We start from the raw sequence: 21,164 nt of genomic DNA, 5'->3' as shown, positions 1-21,164 counted from the left end.
ATTAACGAACAGAAAACATTACTAACTTTAAACTTCCATTTTATAATTTTTCAATTTTATACAGGATAATCAAATTACTCGCAAATTAAAACTACTTGTCACGATTGCTATTGCGATGAAACGTTACTATTATATAAGAGAATTTATAAATACCGATAATTATGATAATAATACTAGTTTAATTATATCAAGAGAGCTCTAAAAGAATCACGATCATCGAGCCTGAAATGAAAATTCTTTTCTGAATTTAATCAAAATTAAATTCTTTTGCCGAATCCACTATAGAGTATATCGTCGGAAAAAATGTTCGAGGAGGGGGTTATCAAACACCCTGGATCACAAGATAGAGCCGAAAATCGAAAATAAAAAGAGGGAAGGATAGGAGACGGGCGGAGAAATCGCGCGATCCGGAAATTTAATCCGGCCTCGTTAAACTCTTCCTCTTTGGTGCAGCGTGCGGAGGCGAAAAAGGGGTGGCAAGAGGCTGCGAGTGCAATTTCGTTGTAAATCTCGCAGGAAAGCCTCCGTGAACGACACGCTGACCCAGAAAGTCAAAGAGTCGAGATTCCGTGAAGATCGATTCGAATTTCGTGCATAGCCAACGTCTGTCCTTTACGGCCTGTCCTTTTCGAGTTTCCGCTAAAAGGGCTGAATTGGTGCGCCTCTTTGACGCGAAAATCGGTGAAATGAACCTCAACACCCTAATAAATCTTTTGCAACCGCCACCTTTCCGTCTTTCTCCTGCTTTTAGGCTCCGTTAGCGCGTTCGTCGATCCCTACAAGGACCTCGCATGAATCTCTGTCCAAATATTGAGGTCCATTTGCTGTCAATCCTTATAACATAGTAAATTATGCGAACCACTCATGCAACTGTGCCTCCGTGTAAGAGTCGCACAAAATTCCTGACGATTTCATCTTTTTGCATTCTACTTAATTGCAACTTTTAGAAATCTTATTACGTAGCAGCGTTATTGGAAATTCATTTCTCTCTTTGTCATATTTGTTAGAAAAGCAATGTGGAGGAGAAGCGATAGATTCCATATGCAAAGAATATACGAGAAGAACATAGTAAGTTCATTTATATTAACTGCTTGATTTCGAACAACTTATTGGATTCAAATATAAGTTTCTTGAAAATGACTGACGAATCGAAGCAACTAGTGGGATCATTTTTTGTCATGTTCGACAGGATGCAAGACTACATGTTTAATTCCACGACCGATTAAAAAGACTGTTTTGGTAACGTGATATTGATTATTGAATGCTGAAATTGGTTATGGCAGATTAAGCGAAATTCTTATATCCCGGGGTAGGAAACATTATCTTAAGAGGGGAAAAAAATAAATAGAAGAGATCAATAGGACTAATAACGGTAAGAAAATTTATTAAATTTAAACATGAGAATTGTTTCTTTTGCTGAAAAAGAGATTAGTTTTGTTGTTGAAAAAGCCAGAAGGGTGTACCAGTTGATTTTCATTTTTGTCCAAATATTATAAGAAACAATATTCTACCCATCACAAAAATCTGATATACTTAATGAAGTTGTCCAAGATTAAATTGACGCATTGTTGAACAAATCGGAAAGCGCAGTCCTCATGTTAATCACAAGATTATGCGAATTTAACTGTGATAAACGGTAAAATCCCGATAAGAAAGCATCGATAAGAAAACCTGAATATCAAAACCTTAATACTAAAGCCTCGTAACATAAACGTACGAGACGGAATAATTATACCCACTATCATTCTATTCTCTGATTAACTGAATAAGGGTCTCGGGTATTTATATCCCTTGACAGCATTAAACACTCTATATAATTCAATTTCATCGAACAATACCAGAGAAAATTCTTCGTTCTTCGCAACAGTCATCCTCGAGGTCAAGAAACGTGTGCAACGTGGAGGACCATGGAGGGATGGTACGAACACGTGCGCGTGAAAATTCACATCATCCCGTAAGCGTGGCAGGAGTTGGCCGGCCAAGGTAGACGGTAGCAAGAAGACCGAGCGAGAAAGCAAAGAGAAAAGGATACACTAGACTGAAGAAGACAGAGCAAGAGTTAGAACCGAAATGGTACTACGAGGGTGACAGAGAAGGAAGATGAAGCGGGTAGTAGAAAGCGGAACGTGCCGATGGAAGAGAGAAAGGGATAGGTAGGCAGAGAGGGTAGGATAGAGAGGGACGCGTGACGAGAGTGGGACGATGAGTACGGTAAGGAAGAGCGGAGGCACAAGCCACCCTTGGCGAGAGAGGCAGCAGGCTAGCAGCCCCTTTCGCAAGGCACCCCCTAAGCCTGGTTAGGGGCGAAGGCGGCGAGCCGCGGAGGCCACAACACGACCGCCGTCCTCATTGGTCGACGCGCTTGGCCTGGGTGGGGCTCCGGAAAAATTGGAGGGGAGAAAAATCCCCTCTAAATAGCTGCGGCTGCGGCCGCGAAAAACTAGAATCCGCTCAGCCGGCATCGAGTGCGCGTCGGTTTAGCGTTAAACTTTTTCCTCGATCCGTCGTATCATTTTTCTTCGATTGCGATCCAAAGTGTATGTCGTTCTACGAGGGACTCTTTAAAAATATTAGTTGAATTGCGCGTAACAATAACAGAGACATTCTCTTCTTTGTTAAATCGTTGCTGTTTATGGACTATTATCGTGTTCGAGTGAAATACTCAACAGTGATTTGGACACAGTGTGTTAAGGAGATACTTGGTGTTATCGAGGATTTTAGCGTTAATGACCTCTTTCTTTTCTGGAGTATTTTGTCGCCATCAACGTCTACAACTTCAGTAAAAAATGCATCTGCCGGAGGGACCGTTAGGGATGGACAACTTCAACGCTATTCATGAGACACTGCAGGCTTGTCACGGAGATCTGGTGAGGACCGGAAGTCCGGCCATCCTCTGCAGCGCGTTGCCATCGCACTGGAGGTCGAATAAGTCGCTACCGGTGGCTTTCAAGGTCGTTGCCCTCGACGAGGTCAGCGACGGCACTCTAGTCACTATCAGAGCTGGCAACGATGAGAATTGCTGCGGTGAATTGAGAAATTGCACGGCTGTCATGAAAAACCAAGTCGCCAAGTTCAATGATCTCAGATTCGTTGGTCGTAGCGGAAGAGGTTAGCGTCCCATGGATTATAGCTCTACTTTAATTTTCTAATTTATTTTGAAAAATATTCTTGAAGAAATTATATCATTTTGGAATCTGGGAAAAACTATACTCGAATAATTTTTTACTAATTGCAGGAAAGTCGTTTTCGCTGACGATACAAATCAGCACGGTACCATTTCAAGTCGCCACCTATACGAAGGCGATCAAAGTCACCGTGGATGGGCCTAGGGAACCACGATCCAAATCAAGTAAGTTCACCGCAGTAGTTTTTCACAAACTACGATTTTTTCGACTCTAATTTTCTTTGCTAGATGTAAGATTACTAAAAGTTTCCATTTTTCTTATTTCCTTTTGTATATTTTTCCGATTCCAAACTCGAATCTTCAGAAATTTTCTTTCCCTTTTTCCTGCAAACTCTCTCTTAAAGGCCGAATAGATTCACCATAACAATTTCTCTTGTTCGCAGCTTTGATTTCTTCGACTTAAAACTTCGATTCTCTAAATGTGTAATTCGTTAAATACGAGATCGTCGGAGGATTGTCAAACATGAATGTTAAACACGAAATCTTTGAAGGATTTGTTTCTTCTTTACTGCAACTTCTTATCCATCGAGTTCAATGAGTTGGCCATAATAATTTCTTTGCTATAAGACATTGGTTTTTTTTTGATTTTTTTTTTCGTTTTTTCTTTTTTTCAGACTTCGGGTCACAAGCTTTGATTCGCCAATCCCACTCACTAGCCGTATGTATTACGACATCCTGAAAGAATCCTTAGTCTCCTTTTTCATCTTCCTGGAAGTTTCTCCACAAATAATCCAGAAGTCTCCTTTCCGAATTTGATTTCTGTTATCCTGGATGTAAGAAAAAAAAAAGAAAAGAGAAAAATATCCAACTCGCGAAGGTGAAAGGAAAGATTCCGCATGGAGAACGATCGCGTGGCCGGTATAGAACCCGCAAACGGGTGTCGAGATCCTCGTAGGCGTTTAATAATCCGGTGGACCTCAAACCGCGGGCCGCGCGCGGCGGTCGCAGAGACTCGCAGTCTCTACCAGACCCGTTTGCACGTGCACGTGCATAAGGTTGGCTGTGCGCGCGCGCACACGCACACGTATACGCGGCCAAACGCGTGAAAATCGTATCTGTGTACCAAGCGGAGGTTGGCATCGGTTCAAGCCGCGATGATCGCGGCTCAGTCGGCATCCTTTTACCATCCTCGCTTATTTTCCTCAGACAAACTTGAGTCCGGATTGGCTTGTAGAACGCTAACTACTGTACCGTTGATCTGTGTTTATTGGAGGCGGCGTGCAGGTCGAGGTAAAAGAGTCGAACGAAGCCACGGGAGGTAGAGAAACGACGACGTGGACGCGTTGGCTGCAAAGGAACCGCGTTTATGCGTTTGTTTATCGCGCCGCATATGGCGGTAGCATGTGGCTCGTAACGAGCCAGCGTAACGCGCCGATCTTGTAAACAGAGATCGCTAACTCGGCTCCGGAGAGCATCGTTAATCTGAGTTTTACGACATTTCGACTGGTCTCCATCCCTCCGAAACTCCTCTTCTTTTTTTCTACCTCTGCCATCACATCGCTTTGTCAGTTCGGTAAGATTCGTTAAGATTTGTCAAAAAACTTGATGCAAGTGGACTTTGCTTGAATCTCGTTCAGATTAGCCGAGTTAATTGAATTCAGGGGACTTGAAGTAAGTGACTTGGTTTAAATTTTGTGCAGATTAGTCAAGATACATAATTACATTCGAGCGGCTTGAAGCAAGTAACTTGATTTAAACTATGTTCAGATTAATCAATTTAGATGAATTCAAAAGGTTTGAAGCAAATAAGTCGACGGAAGTTTCTTTCAAGTTGTTTAAGTTACTTCGATTCATGTAAACATATCGATCACTCGAATCTGTTGAAATACTATGCAGGATATAAAGAACGACGTGCGGAAGAAATGCAGATTCGGATTAACGGCAATGGTTTAAATCTCACGTTTGAAGCTGTAGATATATACCGTGTTATTAATTAAAATGATCGCATCTATTACTTAGATAGTTAAATAGAAAATACACTTACGTATCGCGTGTTGAGTAGATCGAGTCAAATATCCTTCTTGCATATGTAATTAAAATCATAAATTCGCGATCTTTCTAAATTTGCATGAACTTTCAAAACATTTAGGAAAACTCGCGTTTCTTTTCCCCTATATATTCTTCAATTGGATTTCTAATTAATTTCTTTAAATTAGATTAGATAGACTTTCGTTCTTTTCAGATTTACATGATAAAAGAAGGATTTTGAAGAAACGCGAGGTAGGATATAATTAAATACCAGGATCGATAGGGAGAAAAGTTCGTCAAGGTTACAACGTAGCTGATACAGAGTGCGTTTTGGGGAACCTTGATCGTTGAATGGTTATTTATAGAGTCGAAGGAATCGCGTCGAAGGCACGCATCTTTAGTTTATTTTCGAAAGCTTCGATCGTGCTAAGGAATATGTTTCTTGGATATTTGCAGATTATCAGTACGGGCATGGATTTCCTGGACTTGGATTGCTGAATCCTTGGGTAGATGTTGCGTATTTGGGACACGCGTGGCATTTGCCCCATCCCGCGTTCGTCAAAGGTGAGCTTTCATTTAATAATTGCCTTCCTGCTTGTATTTCCCAGTATTTCGTCAGTATTTCCATTAAACAACATTCAAACGCGATAATAATTTCCTCAATCCTTACACGCCCAGTATTTTCGTATCTTTCACCGATTGCTCGTCAATTCTTCGGATAACATCAAGAACTTACTACCGAATTCTCCTTCTTCGAGTTTATGCAAAGATTTAGTCGCCACTTCAAATAGATTAGGTAAAGATTAGATTACACAAAAATGTCTTCATCGATAACAGGTGTAAAACGGTTCTTATCAGCTTTTGCATCAAAATGCTATATATCGTCACAAAACGCACGCGCTTCAAGAACCATCATCTTGTGATGAAAAGTACTAGCCACGCAGAACGTTTCTAATCGCTACCATCAGAGCCCTTCATCCTCGTCTGAGTCGCAATCAATCAAAGGGCAACAATGCACACAACCAAAGAATCGCTCCGACTCCGACTAGTAAAAAAAGCCTCGAAAGCGGACACGCGTTCAGACGAAAGCGAGTTCGTGTTATCGATTTCGCCAGAGTCCGCGACGCCTGCCGATGATTCATACTCGTGGCTGGACCGAGGGTGGGTTCCCTTTTCCCACAACGGACCCCTTCGACCCCCATGCATCCACGCAATAACAATACGACTTAGTTCTCTTCACCCACCAAACTCCTCTCCTTCTTCATAGTACATCAGCTTCTCTAAAAATCACGACTAATCGTCGCCCTTTTCCTTTCTCATCTTTCATTTTTCCTCAGGCTCCGCTCCAGTCCCATCGATGCATTTATTTTCAGCGACTTGGTCCTCTTCAACTATCGATTCTATTCTTTATACCAGCTCCTCTAAAATTCCATATATTTCTGTCTCTTTAAAAATCACGACATTCCGACATACCATCAATGGATTTGGTTCCGCTGACTTGGTTCTCTTTATCAAAAAACTTCCTTCTAAAGATTTCTTCTTTCTAAAACTTACAGCTAATCGTTATTTCTTCTATTCTGGTTTTTCCTCGGGATCCATACTAACCGACTCTCTTCTTTAACTCGCTAATCATTAGTTGAGTTTCTCTGAAGATCGCGACTAATCACGATCTCATTCACTTCATTCTCATTCACATTTTTCTTTAAATCGCCATGTCAGTTTCCCTAAAAATCATAACTAATCACCTCTTTTCTTTTTACGCATTTCTTTAGGAAGTATTCCGATGCCAACAACGGATCTGTTTCCACCAACCTTCCCGCCCACCGTTTTACCGTCTTATCCGTTCGACCACGTAAAATATCCGACAGAGTACGCGACGCTGCCGCCAAAAACAACTAGCAGTACGGCCGTATCAGCGACCATACCGAACAGTCCGTCTAGAACGCCACCGAAAAGTCCGAGCGAGTCCGGAAGCGAATCAGCAGCCGAAGAAATACGCAGTGCGTTCGTGCCAATCAGATTGAACACTTTGCCGCCAGCAACGTCCGTCGTCACCGCATCTTCATCGCCTTCGGAAAGGGTCCCATCGAAAAAGACCATCGAGGGTACGAAAAACGAGCTCAAGGCGCCAACAGCTCTGATCTCGCGGTCGTTGTCGCCAAAGAGGAGCCCATCTCCGACCAAGATCTCCTCGCCGGCCGTGACCAAACCAGTATGGAGGCCTTACTAGGGCGAAAAAAGGACGGAAGCTCGGTGAAACGAGAATAAAAATTTCCGATGGAAGGCTAGTGATTACTTAGGTCGATTACGTCGTCGGTGGATGTACTGTCTCTTCTGTGGAAAGGGAATGCGTCCGACGTTAATGCAGGCTCTCGACGAAGTGCTTTTTCTACCCGATCGTTCATATAGTGTCTGTGAGTTATTTAGTTTTATTTCCCTTCACTTAAATTTATCTCGATTTATTCATTCTCGTTTCGGTGAAATTGGCAATGACGAAGATATAACGACGATTCAACATTTGATTTAGTGTTCAGTTGTACGGGGTCGATTTAAAGGATCAAGAGATGCTTGTGAGATTGACATTAATTAGAGAGATGAAATATTAATCCGATATCAGTACTTTATATTTTTTCATAGTTTCGATGATAAAGAAGACATTATTGTGTCCCACTGTGAATAATAAAAGGACTTTTAATTCGGATTATTGTACAAATGGATTGTATATACGTGTAGATAGTACGTGGACAATAATTATAGAGAAAAGGATATTATTACATATGTACAGTTTAATTTCGTGTGAATAAGAGTTGTGTGAACAGGAATCGTGTGAATGGGAATCACGTATGCGTGTGAGAAAAGATTATTCAGAGAGATAAAAAGACAGAGATACCGATATTATTTATAAGCCAGAGATCTAATTTAATGTAAACAGATGTTATTACATAAAACGCGACAAGTCAAATAAAACCTACAACGGATGTGACAATTCCAAACTAACTTATTCTTTTCATCCAGATGCTATTCTCCGAGTGTGTTCTCGACATCATTGATTTTCTCAAAAATATCTATAAGATCTCTTGCAGTCGTCATTTCGAAATTAAATCATCTTATGTTCCACTGTGAGCAATCGAAATTAATAATAATAATAAAATAAAAATTATTCTCCCAAAATAAAGATTATTCAACCATAAACTAAGATATATTTATTCGTTTCTGAAATCTTCGAACAATTCGGGACACAGTGAAAATGAAGTAGTGAATCACTGAAGTCACTAAATCGACGAACGATCAAGGTTAATTACGATAATTAAACGAGAAACTTGACAGCTCTGCCATTACTAATATTTCATTTTCTCTGTTCAGGAACGACATATCTTTTCTTATTAGAACTATCTTTGCATCTAACCTTCTTATCAATACTTTCTTGGACAAATTGTTTGTCGAAAATTAGCGAATAGCTACATTAAACAGCTGTTACTGTGGTACGATATTTTTTTTACTTCTGCCCACAGAAACATGAAATTCCATAAAAGTCTGTATACTTGTGTAAAAGAAGAAACGAACAAAATTTATGCAACAACCTAATAACCAACAGAACACAACTTAATAACAAAGACTATCACTAGACTCGAGCATGAATTATATTCATACTTTTGTGAACATAATTTTCAAAAATTGATTCAAGATAGAGACTCGTTTCGCCCATTAAAAATTATAACGAGTATATTATACTTTCGATATTTTACATATCTTTCCATATTGTGTGTATTTTTGCGCCATTGTAAATACACAAAGATCCGCGGTCTACCTATCACACACACTGAACACAACAAGCATAATACGAAAGACGAGCAAAAATCGAGCTGCCCCTGTAGAAAACGATCTGCCCTAAATACTCGTCTTGCAGTGATCGTGGCTGAGCCGTGAAACTGTGTTTCGTAGAGCAGCAAGGGGAATCCATATTCTTTTTGCCGCGATTTAAATCTGAATAGCCGTTCCGGCGTGGTCGTTCAAGGTTCCTGCGTGTGCACGTATGGGTTCCCATACGGCGTGCACAAGGGTAGAGAATGGTTTATATCGAGGGGAGTGCGTGAGATCTGTATTAGTAGCGATAGGCCAACAGAACGACAGTGTCTCTCATCCTCAGATTCGATGTCGATCGAGAGGCGTTTTCCAGCGAGAACACGAGAGCGTTGACTCTCGATGGTGCTCGGAGAAAAACCGGCAGAGTCAAAGAGCAACGAAACTTTTTTGCCACACACATTTTTTCACTCTGGCTCTTGCGGCTGTCAAACAGAGAGAGAAAGAGTAATCGTTCAACGTGGAAAAAAAGGCGGTGTCGTGAAATTTGGGGCACCGGTAATTTCCGTGCGGCGAACGCCACGGCGAATACTTCAAATTCGACGTTTCCACCGGATATCGCGTTACGATAGGCGAAGCCTCCATTGCCGCCACTATGTCACTGTGAAACATAACCTAGGACAAGGGAGATTCTATGTGCCCGTCCCTTTTTTTTCTCTTTTTATATTTCACTTTTTCCTCTTCTTTCTTTTGTTCCTCGTTTTCATTTTTTAGTTTTTTTCGGGTCTGGCATGTGTTGTTTTCGTTTTATGGCTCGATCGTTGCCCGGATACGTTTGTCAGGCCGGTGCATGAAAGTCGAGGACAGTTAATCTCGGTGACACGGTATGTATAACTCAATCCTCGCCGGGGGAATATAATTCTTGACGCGTGTCCCTCCCCTGAAGAAAACCATCGGAATTCCCTGTGAAAAGCGACCGACCGAGTTATCGACTCTGATAACGAATGCCTCGGGAAAATGGGATGAATATTAAAAAGCGAAGGGAGTGTGCCCGATTCGGTGGATTCCGAACGCGGGCTTGTCGTTTTCGGAGATCGATGTTTGCGGGGAGACTAGTCCGAATCATCTCGATAGCATCCAAACATTTTTTTTTTCCTATTATTTTATCGCGCTCTAACGTTCACTATCAAAGCAGATTTTCAGGGTTTATGTTTTACCGAGACAGAAAAAGACGTGTCGTTTGTTAGTTAAAGATGTTTGTCTGGCAAAGTGCAAATTGTCTTTTTTAAATACATCTAATCGTGGTCGTTTGTGATAGTGTGTTCGTGAAAGTGAGTTGTTCGCGAAAGTGAATTGTTCGTAAGTCTTAGTCATCGACATATTTTATTGTATGTTTATGAAAAAATTAAAAAATGACAAACAGAGACGAAAGGTTTGAGCAATCTTATTATTTCAAACTATACATTACGTTTAGCCTGTAGATATTTATACAAATTCATATTTTTATGAACGCAAGTAAAGGAATTTGTTTCGAAATTATTGCTAATATTGCATTGAATACTTTGGATACTTGATATATTTTTACATGCTAATTACACTCTAATTACACGGTATAATCATGTTCATATTCTTACTATCTTGTTTTCTAAAATAGTGGAATTTTATTTAACCCTTGAAGTACGGATACATTTTCATAAATCGTTTATTCACACCTAAATATGCACACACATACAAGTATCTGTTTTTACAGGAGAGAGCAGTACCCATAGTTAACATTGTGCCTCAGCCGTGTTGCATAATATTCCGTAATGTAAACGGGTAACCCATTTTCACTACCGAATTCTGTTTTCTAACATCCTGGCTATGAAAGGGAGTGTCAACAACTACCTTAATATTTCTGATCGCTATTTTTTCCACCTAATCTAAAAATCTACAATTTCATAAAACATAAACAAGTTCAAACGTTCACAACATTATGATAAACTCTTGTTTTGCCCTGGGTTAAGTAAATGATGAGTTAAATAAAAATAGCCTTTTTATAAAATGCACAGAGATTTTTATAGCCGACTGTACATTGTCGGTCGAGCGAATCGAAACGAACAAGTAAATAGAAAAAAAATATGTTTTGGTAGAAGATAGTCTGCCTTTGGAAAATCGAATAGGATTAGTCGGAGGAAAATGAGAACCGCGTTAACACCCTGTCGCCGTAGGGTTGTTCGTTGACGAGTAGACAACAGAACCAAGCAACCATGAAGGGTCGCCGCATGAACCGAGCCAAACCGATCGGAGGCAATCCGTGCGCGCGCGAGACCAGTCGGTGCTAACTAATGTTTGCTCAAAGAATCGCGACGAATAATTGAGTCAGCAGCAGAAGAGAGGAAAAAAATCAGCGCCCGAATCACCGGCGGAATAATCGACTTTCATCGGGACGGACTTCCTCGCCTCGCGATTTTTCAACCCCAGCCCTCTGAAATGGACGATGTTTGACGAGCCCCTTGGATACGAGCTCTTCCTAATGGATCAGCGGAATATACGGACGTCGAGGAAATCATAGAATTGTCGTCAAAGTACGCACAGTTGTTTTAAAATGGGAAATATCGGGATTGAAAGTAGGGTTTCGGTTCGTTGCGCCCGATGAAAAGAACTCTTCTCTAATTTTCGTCTGCATTAGTGCACTTGGAGCGTGGTGATCTTGAATCTTTATGCAAATTTATATCTTTATCAATACGATTGAGAAGATAGAATCTATACTGAGATTTGTTTCGTCTGCTAAATGCCATAACGGGCGTTACACGCACGTTTCGCATCCGGAGTTGGATCACAGTAAAATTGGTAGAACGTTTATGAAATAGTCTGTATTTAGCGACTCAATTAACGACCATAAGCCACTGGACATAATTGATACACTTGGATCGAAATAAACGGATAGACGCCAGATTATCATCTTTTTGCAAAACTTGAAGATCTGTTTGGTCGATAATGCTTCGCAAGAAACGACGATTTAAGAGACTGCGTAGGACGATAGTGATTACGCGAATTGGCGGCGAAAGTGTATCACAAGGGTATACGAAAACATATATCGTTACGATAAGTATTCAAATAGATCTGGTGATTCTATTGAAGAATAAGCATATGTACTAAAGTCGCAAATAAAGAAAACTTATTGAAAAACGTAAGAAAAAGTATTGTTATTATTTTAAACTTCCGTTAAAAATACTCAACTTTCTCCAATTTTGAAATAAATCTAATAATTGTCTTAAAACTCTTTAACGTAATTCACGTACGTTTTATTTCGATACATGTTTTATACTTCGGTATGCAGTAGTACTAGCGTGAAAACAAAAAGAGAAACGTAAACAATTGTTTCCATCGTATGCTGAAGTTATCTGTCTCGTATCCTGTCTTCGATAATTCCTTTTCGAAACACGCATTCCACTCCCACCGACCCTCCAACCACTTCACCCTGCAATCAAATACCAAAAACTCTTATCATACTTTCCATGGCAGTCGAAAATTTGCTTCTTAACTCTGCCAACACTCTGTTCGGTGCTGACATTATCCAGCGCAGCGAGAGAACCCTTTAGAGCAGCGTAATCTACGCAAAGCGGCGTGCAGACGTAAACGCCGTCACTCTCTCTCTCTCTCCTCCTCTCTTTCTCTCTCTGAGCATCGAGGAGGCTCTTTCGCATGCGTGGCGGCTGCGGTCGCCGCGTTGTTGGCTGGCTTCACCGGTTGAATCGGAGGACGAAGGTGCGGGAAGATACGGGGGCAGGGTGGTTACTAATTGTCCGAGCCCTTCACCCCCTGAGAGCCCCCTCATCAACGCTGATTGCCTAACTCTAGGACCCTCGAGCTCTGTCCTCACGATCCTGCTGCCGCGTCACCGGGAGGAGGATCCTCTGGCATGTTGACACGATCAAATCGTTCGAATACTTTGTACCTTGTTCCACCTTTCCTTTCATCGGACCAAGAATTTTTGGTGCCAGACGAAGAACTTGGACTTTTCTAGAAATCATAGTTGGTTCTTTTCTGACTTCTGAAAGTTTCAGATCCTGTTCAGTCGTCAATTATTAGCAATAGGTGAGAAACCTGGATTTGTATAGCAATTTTGGCCTTCTGTTCTTTGATGAATTCTCTCTATGAGAATTTCTAGATCCTGTTCCTACGCTGAAATTTACCTTTCCTTAATGTTTAACGTCGTTTTTTAACGAGGAAGAAATTAAAGTTGGGAGATACCTGAAGGTTCATAAATCGCTAAACAGTTACATACTTTAATGGCGGAATTATCAACGATTACATATCATGTAATAATATATAAGATGAATCGTGTAGCAGCATGTCGACTAACTAGTCATGACTGCCTTGTCTATCTCATAATTAACTAAATGACTAGTATCTAGCAAAAGTCTGCCTTCGCGTAAGTACGTACATCCAGATCGTATCCACCATGAAACCACGACATAACCGTCTACGACAATACCAATCTCATTCCATTGTCGATTCCAACATTCCAAGACACAAGCAAGCCTCATTAGAAACCTACTCGACTCGATCTTCGCCGAAAGTCGCTCATTAAGAATCCCGTCAACCTATCAAATAGCCTAACCAGAAGAAGAAAGGGAAGAGCAAAGGGACCAGCCCCTCCACGAACCATTGAATCGTTTATTCGAAACGCTTGAAAACTACTACGGGAGCCTGGTCCAGCTGTAGAAAGGCGGTACTAATTGCCTCCATCTTCCGTTTCCGCGAAACGTGTCGAGGATTGCACGAGGTCCTTGGACGGGGGACGAGTCTCCTCGAAGGAGACCGCGGGAATAATAAGCCTGTCTCTTGTGAAGGGTATCGTCCTGGTTCCTTGACGACCATCGGCGAACGAGAAGAAACTAAACAGAGGAAGGAGAGGCGCCAACCAACATCTCGAGGCGGTTCGCGTCTTTCAAGATAAAGGCGGACACGCGCGCGAGACCTTAGGAGACGCCTAACGAGCTGTTTTGCATGGCAATGCTTCGACCCGGTTGTTATCGGTTATCGATCCGTCAGGAAGCAACGCAGCCAACGGCACGCTGCCATGGATTAAAGAGAACCTGCGCCCGGGCTGCGTGCACGTTCGTGCACTCGTTTCGTGTGCACACAGGGACAGAGACAGAGAGGGAATGAGAAAGGACAACGAGAGCAGGAGAGAACGGAAGTGACAGAGAGAGAGAGAGAGAGAGAACGGAGGGGGAGGGAGAGGAGGAGAGAGAATGACTGTGGCTGCAAGCATATTTCCACGCCATACAGTTGTTTGACCGATTGCCACCGGGGAACCGCTGAAAAGACGCATCGTTTCGCGGAAACCACCGATTTTCTCCCGGCCACTCCTAAATCAGCAACAACCACCAGTCCGCCGAGCGACGATCGATGATTGAGCGCGAGGAGTCCGTGGTTTCTGTCTTCTAAATTCGATCTTCTCATAGTTTGAATTTCCTAGACGCTTATAAATTTTCTGAATAGTCAAGGTGTAGGATGATAATAATTCAGACCTTCGGATCGACGTATCGTTCACCGTTTGGAAGTTTGTAGAAGGAATGTAGGTTGATTCGTAGCGTGATAGGATCAAACTAATCGGAGGCTTAGAAATCTTCTAACCGATTAACGGGCACTGATAACGAATTTGGCTTGGTTTCAGTTCATTCGGAATGGTTTCAGTTCAGGCGGAAGGAACGTAGGTTTGATTTCTTCTTAACGTAATGCGTCGCTCTCTCTTCTCCCTTTTACAGAACTCAAAGAAATGGACGTACGCTTCTTACTCATAAGTATTAGGACAGTTGCAGAAACTAAGACAGTATATGATCAATAAAGTACGAGAAAAATCATAGATAATGAAGAGCAACAATGATGTTCTATTGCATTATGAACAGTTCACTCCCTATGAGTCGAAGTAAATGAACTTTTACCATATCTCGAAACGGGGTAAAGTGTCGGAAAAGTCAACCTAGTAAAAAAATGAGATCAGTCGGGAGAGCACGGCGATAGAAGCATAGTCCGTCGAGCTCACCGAGTAGAAGGTGGTAACGAGCATCTCTGACTGCGAGGCACAAGTCACTGGACATGCAGGCGGGCGAGCAGGCAGGCGAGCAGCCAGGCAGGCGGGTGGGCACGCGCGACTGCATTAACGGGGCCAGTGTCACAAGATCAAACAAGATAATTAATCTCGTTAGTCCCGAATCAACCTGCGCTCTCTATTATCGGATTACCATACCAGTTGCCCGGCAATTTGTCAACGCGTTGCGTTCCTCTACGATTTCCTCGACGGCTCCTCGACGGTTCCTCATCTCCATTGATAAAGTACATTTTTGTCAGATTAGACCATAGCTGTGCGCCTTTACACGTTAGTCTCTACCTGTCCTTCAACAATTGAGCAGATTGCACGAGAAAACGAGATACGATTTTGTGGATATTTTGAAGAAAACGCAATTAGCCGGTTGTAAAAAGCAATAAACATTAGAAATCTCGGTTATAAAACCACACTCAGGCAACTTTATTTTCAGCTTATTTGCACACAAATTCCAAAGTTGTCAAATGCGTTTCAGGTCTGACACGTTGATTGATTTCCCATCAATAAAGGAAAGGTCCGTAAGAGGGTATGTTATTTATGATGACAATCATCGATTTTATAGCTATTTCCTACACCAACATACAGGTCTTAATGACGGGAAAGACTACTAGACCGTGAGTAATCCAAAAACAAAAAAAGGTGTGAGGTAACAACTATGGTCGTCGCAATGTAAAAGCCGGTCTGAACTTTTATGATTTCGTTTTATGTTTATACACGAATTGCTCTTACTACAATTTCCTTGCCTATTCTCAAAGAAACCCGAAAACCTCGAAAATCCCTGAACCATGTGTTTGTGAAATAAACTTACCACTATTCCACCAATGTTACAACTTTCCTTTCAAAACTCATATTTATAATCTAAATATTGCTCTCTTTTGTAATCTGCGATTATAAAGTTAGCTAATTCACAGCCTACATTTCACTTCTTGTCTCTATCTATCGATTCTTCTATCCCGCTTCTTTATTTGTTTTTCTGATTTCTAGCATATAATTCGGCTAGATTACGGTCACCCGCAATCTGAACGTAGCCTTCCTCGAATTATAACGGCCGAACCACTATATAGACTTAGTGATATCATTGAACGTGCTATCCCTCCCTCTTTTAAACGATAACTAAGCATACACAATTACTATAATTTACCTTAGCCTAGCGTCTGTGACACGCATCCCTAATTTCCTGAATAGTGCGTATAATTAACCCCTTTCTTGTCTACTAAATATATCATCCTAATCCATCCTATTATTTCGTACAATTTCTTAAAATGATTAGCTTTCTTTGAGATATATCGTGCATAAGTAGGATTTAGATACAAGTTGCGAATGAATAGGATTACATCTAAACTCTACTTATTTGAAAACTATAATTACAGAGAAATATAAAATTCGTTGATTAGTTTCTTGATACCTCGTTGAGACAATTACAATCTACGATCCTCCTGGAATTATCATGGCCGTCAAAGCGAAACGGGGATGAAAACGCGAAACCGGTTACCGGTTCGAGGTATGGTCGCATCTCAGAAAAATAGCTAATCGAATGGTGGACGGTATGAGGAAACGTTGAAATCTCGATAAATCAATGGGTCGAGGTAAGTTTGATCCAGCTGACCGTCCAAGGTTTGATTCTTTTTGAAAGCACGCCGCCTACTACCCAGAGGGCAAAACGGAACTCATCAGGCCGAGAGGAAGTGGACACGTCGGAACAATTTCCTTACACCGTCTCTACTCCCTTCCGCCACCCTTCACTCCCCTCCTCACCATAGACCTTTCCGTCGTCACCCTATCCTCCCAGTCGCTACTGAAATTTTGACCCCTCAGCGATTGACCAATTTGCCAAATCGATTCACTGTCGAAATGAACCTACGTAATATCTCCAGGGCGACTCTGTCCCTCACGCTCCTTTACATAACGTGCCTACCCTATATACACCCTCTCGAGTTAGCCTCTCGACCGATACTTCAAGCATTGGATCGTGTTTGGTCAAGAAGCGTTACCAAACCTCTGTCTTTTACAGGATATGGACCGTTGGGAGGATTTCGTGGAGGTTTGGCGATGTTTCGGATTTCACGTGTCTTTTAACGTTGTTACGATCGGTAACGTTACGTTGGTGTCATAATGTCTCGAGAGTTCCTTATATTTCTAAACATCTTAGTTACTTTTATCGATAGTAACGTTTGTTTCGGGATGAAGTTAGTTTGTTAAAAAACCATAATAGATAATAGAAATTATAGATTTATAAGATAGTCATAACTGGAATAGAGAATTCAGTTCTTTGTAACAATTATTCAAAAGAGAGAATCTAAAAAGCGAATAATTGTCTTTAATCTTTCAAGTTCATATCTTACGACGAAGTGCGATAAAAAATCCGTATCCTTTTCGAATTTAAAAAGAATTCTATAAGATCGATTATTCTGTGCCGATATATTTTCGTATATCACTGCGTACAAGTTAGGTTAAGGTCCACGTGCTTTCTAAGAAACAAACAGTACCTTATTCTGGATATTCGATATATTTTTATATATCGAGTCTCTGCATCTTTGTAACCCCCATAGATATGTAAACAACTGCTACATCTAACAATAAATAATATTTATATTAGTCTAATACATTCGTGTTAATTATTCTAAATGAAAAACACCAGGAAAGGAAAGATCGAGGTTAAAAACCAAACACCTTCAAACTCAAAGAATAAGTTCTCTCGAAAAATAAAGCAAAGTCCTAAAGAAACAAAGAGCGGTCCTTTTCAAGATCGAGCGGAAACGCTTCGAACGAGTAGAAACATTAAAGCCGTACAAGTTCCCTGGAAGAGAATGAAAATAAAAACCAGGATGTCATCTCCCCCTGACCTCTCCCTTGGCACTTCACCCTTTAATAACATCAACCAGGTGATCCATCGACGTTCAAAGCAGCGAACGAAGGAGTCCCGGGGAAAAAGAAAATCGGCGAGAGAGCTAATAGAGACGCGATCACTGGAAAGGGAGACTTTCGTCTAGAACGTGCAAAAGCAGCCGGCATTTTTAATGTCGCGCAAGAGGGTACTTAGTAGCTATCCTCTCGGAGGCAGTAACCCTCCCCCCCCCCTTGTGTCTACCCACCCTCTAGATATTACCCTTTGGAATAGCAGCAAAAATTATGGACAGCCGATAGGCCAGCAGCCGCTGCAGGGGTGCGTCTCATCCATTTAGGTCCATCACACATGACTGGATGGGGTGAGACTTACCCCGCAGAGGTTCTCACGTAGATTATAACCTCCTCACACTCCATACTCCGGTGCAAGAGTCGGGCAAGCACGTGCGTACATAGACACGAATTTTCTGTTTGCCATGTAACGCGAGAAACTTGGGGCGATCGAAAGACAAAGATTCAAACATGAAGATTATTGGAAAAGAAGGCGGTAAGTATGTACCTTCCTGTTGACTTTTTCAATTAGTCATGTTGTGCTCTTTCTTTCTTCGCCATATTCCGTACGATTGTAATTAAAAAGAAAGAGATACGTATTAAAAGATATACATAAACATGCGCGATTTCTTGTTTTAATCCTACGCTACAACTCCTTCTCGTTTGCTAAGATGCAATCAGGATAGAAATATAAAATGTCCAAGGATAGCAGTAAGGTTAACGCCACTTATTGCTTGTTTCAGTATCGCGAATAAAACTTCAGTTTTCTTTAGCTTTTTCAAGAAACGGTAGATAGATATTAACTGAGAAGGGCAGAACGAGTATGAGATACAGTATAAAAATGAATACAAGAAAGGAGAACAAGACTGTGATTGCGATCTTACTTTTCTTATCGCAACGGATAACAAACAAAATAACGATCACAGTCGCCTTATCCCCCTATTCGTCGACTTAAAGGGCTAAGGAAGTCTGATTTAAAGAAAGAAATCACTTATTATCTCTGGAAGTTACGCGTGACCATACCAATCGCGAAGATCGTTTCGAAATCTTGTAAGTTGATGGTCGTTCCTTTGGAGGGCAGATTTATCGATTACTCCCGGTCCAGTGGTCCCCTTTCGTTGAACGTGCCACGGCTAACCCCAGTACGTGTGTGTACAGCACGCGAAATTTACGACGGCAAACATCCGTAATATCCCTGGCTCGATCAACTCCAGAAGAAAAGATTCTCCAACGAGGTACACTTTACAACCCAGTATCGATCCCAGTATCTCTCCCTCGTTCTACTAATTCGTTCCAAATTTCAATCAAAACAACCCCTCTATGAACGTTACGCGTTCTGTGTTCCACCAGTGTTAAAAAAAAGCGAACAGTAAAAGGAGTAGAGGAAGGGGGAGGGGGCGGCTCGATCAGCGATTCCATTTGCTAGTGCAAATCCGCCGGCACGAGGAATACATTAACCGCGAGTACAAACACGCAGTTCGCGAGCGGAAAAAGGAGCAAACAGGAGGGAAGAAATAAAACGCAGAAAAGAGGAGGGGAAGAACGAGAGGAAAAACAAATCTTTTTCCATTAACATCATTTACTGTACGCGAACCACGCGCGGCTAGTCGCGTTGGTACGTGCTATACACGCGCCACTACAAGCTATATGAGTATGTACGTGTGTATGTACAATCCTGTTCATAAGTATTGGCACATCGAACGAAACGTGAGAAGCAATATCGTGATATAAAATATCAAGGAAACGATTAATCAATCAGAATGTCGTATTCACGCAGGATTACAACGGTCGACATGTATACAGTTACTGCGAGAGGTACTTGTACAGCACTGCATTTATATACTATTAATTAAATTTATAATAAATCCCGTATCAGTTAATGATGCTTCCATGTGATTACAAAAATCATTGGAAACTAAGCGTATAGTACTCTCTTGCAACTACAGTACGTACAACAGAACAAAAGCTTGTTAAATCCATTTGGAAGGACCAAAGCGACGTAATAAATTCTAAAAATTATGTGTTGTATCAGTTTCCTAATTTAGAGGATCTCTTTAAAAAATGATGCGAATTATATAACCTCGATGAACGACAATGTATACATTAATCATTGATTTATTAGGTTGACACAGAGATCCTATAATACAATAGATCCTCCGATATTTCAATAAACGAACTTTAGCATTAATACTCCGTCAAATCCTGTAAGAAACAAATCTAATAAAACCAAATACACCGCGAATCTTCCGCATCGAGAAATTCCGATAGGAACAACCCCTTACAGGCCACTGGCACGCGATTCCCTTTAAAATAGAAAGTTGGAGGATCGAAAGACCGGTCGACGTAAGTCGTTGGGTTGGTCTCAAGGTCCATATTAGCCCATAATGCCTGCAGGAAGGGTAGCACGAGCAGCGCGGTTGGAGTAGATTTCGAAGCGAGAATAGGGCACGGATGGATACCTCTCGCGGTATTAACGTCTACAGAATGGATCAGGAGTTGGAAGCAGGGCGGAAGAGGGAGGGGTGACCGAAAGGAGAACGCGGGGAGTAGAGTTCGGTTGATTTTGAGGGGTTGCTACGGGGGTTGTCGTGGCGTACCCCTGCGGGCTCCCGCTCTCGGCTCCTAGAGGCCAGGGTGGTTTACCCCCGACGACCGTAATACGGCTGTACGAAGGGTGAGAGTGCAGCAAGCGAGAGTGTTGGCGTATACACGTGCGCCCGCGCACACATACACGCGTACATCCCAGTACATAAGTATTAGGACGCTTACAGAGGCTGGCCAAAGTATTTGAACGCTTACCATTTGAAAACTTTTGCGTACACATTGTATATTTTATGCATAACATTTTGAAATCTCAATGGGATTGTAATGAGACACGATTGTAATTATTATACCGGTTATTATATTCTACATATTGAATATATCAAAGTCTTCAAGAATTACAGGTCGTCACATCTGAAACATGTAATAATTTCTTCAATTTCGAATAATTCATCATTTCCTAATCACTACTTTCATGAATTTTAAATCACTAAATTTTAATTCTTTGCGAAACAAAGTAGGAACCTCGATGAATTTGATCAACCTTGTCACCTGTACCCTCGAATGACACTTTTTATAAATCTCTCGTGTTAAACGTAATATAAACTCCATCTCATCAGAGAGGATCCCTTTAAAAAAAAAAAAAAAAAAAAAAAAAAAGAAAAAAAAAAGAAAAAA

General features: G+C 41.4%; 1 protein-coding gene across 1 annotated transcript; it reads left to right on the top strand.

Moving 5' to 3' along the window:
- Positions 1–2,433: 2,433 nt before the first annotated feature.
- On the top strand, positions 2,434–8,142 carry LOC100747683 (segmentation protein Runt). The gene is made up of 4 exons (XM_003488845.4): positions 2,434–3,108; positions 3,236–3,349; positions 5,609–5,716; positions 6,925–8,142. Exons 1-4 carry the CDS (start codon positions 2,787–2,789, stop codon positions 7,380–7,382), a joined length of 1,002 nt encoding a protein of 333 aa, XP_003488893.1. The 5' UTR covers positions 2,434–2,786; the 3' UTR covers positions 7,383–8,142.
- The last annotated feature ends 13,022 nt before the right edge of the window (positions 8,143–21,164 follow it).

Source organism: Bombus impatiens, unplaced genomic scaffold (assembly GCF_000188095.3).
Source record: "Bombus impatiens unplaced genomic scaffold, BIMP_2.2 scf_0268, whole genome shotgun sequence".
NCBI lineage: Eukaryota > Metazoa > Arthropoda > Insecta > Hymenoptera > Apidae > Bombus > Bombus impatiens.
The sequence above is the reverse complement of the archived record's forward strand: the minus strand, read 5'-3'. Positions and strand labels throughout refer to the sequence as shown.

Coding starts and splice junctions, on each gene's coding strand:
- LOC100747683 (XM_003488845.4), top strand. CDS start 2,787: ATGCATCTGCCGGAGGGACCGTTAGGGATGGACAACTTCAACGCTATT. Junction 3,109..3,235: donor CGTTGGTCGTAGCGGAAGAG/GTTAGCGTCCCA, acceptor TACTAATTGCAG/GAAAGTCGTTTTCGCTGACG. Junction 5,717..6,924: donor CCATCCCGCGTTCGTCAAAG/GTGAGCTTTCAT, acceptor GCATTTCTTTAG/GAAGTATTCCGATGCCAACA.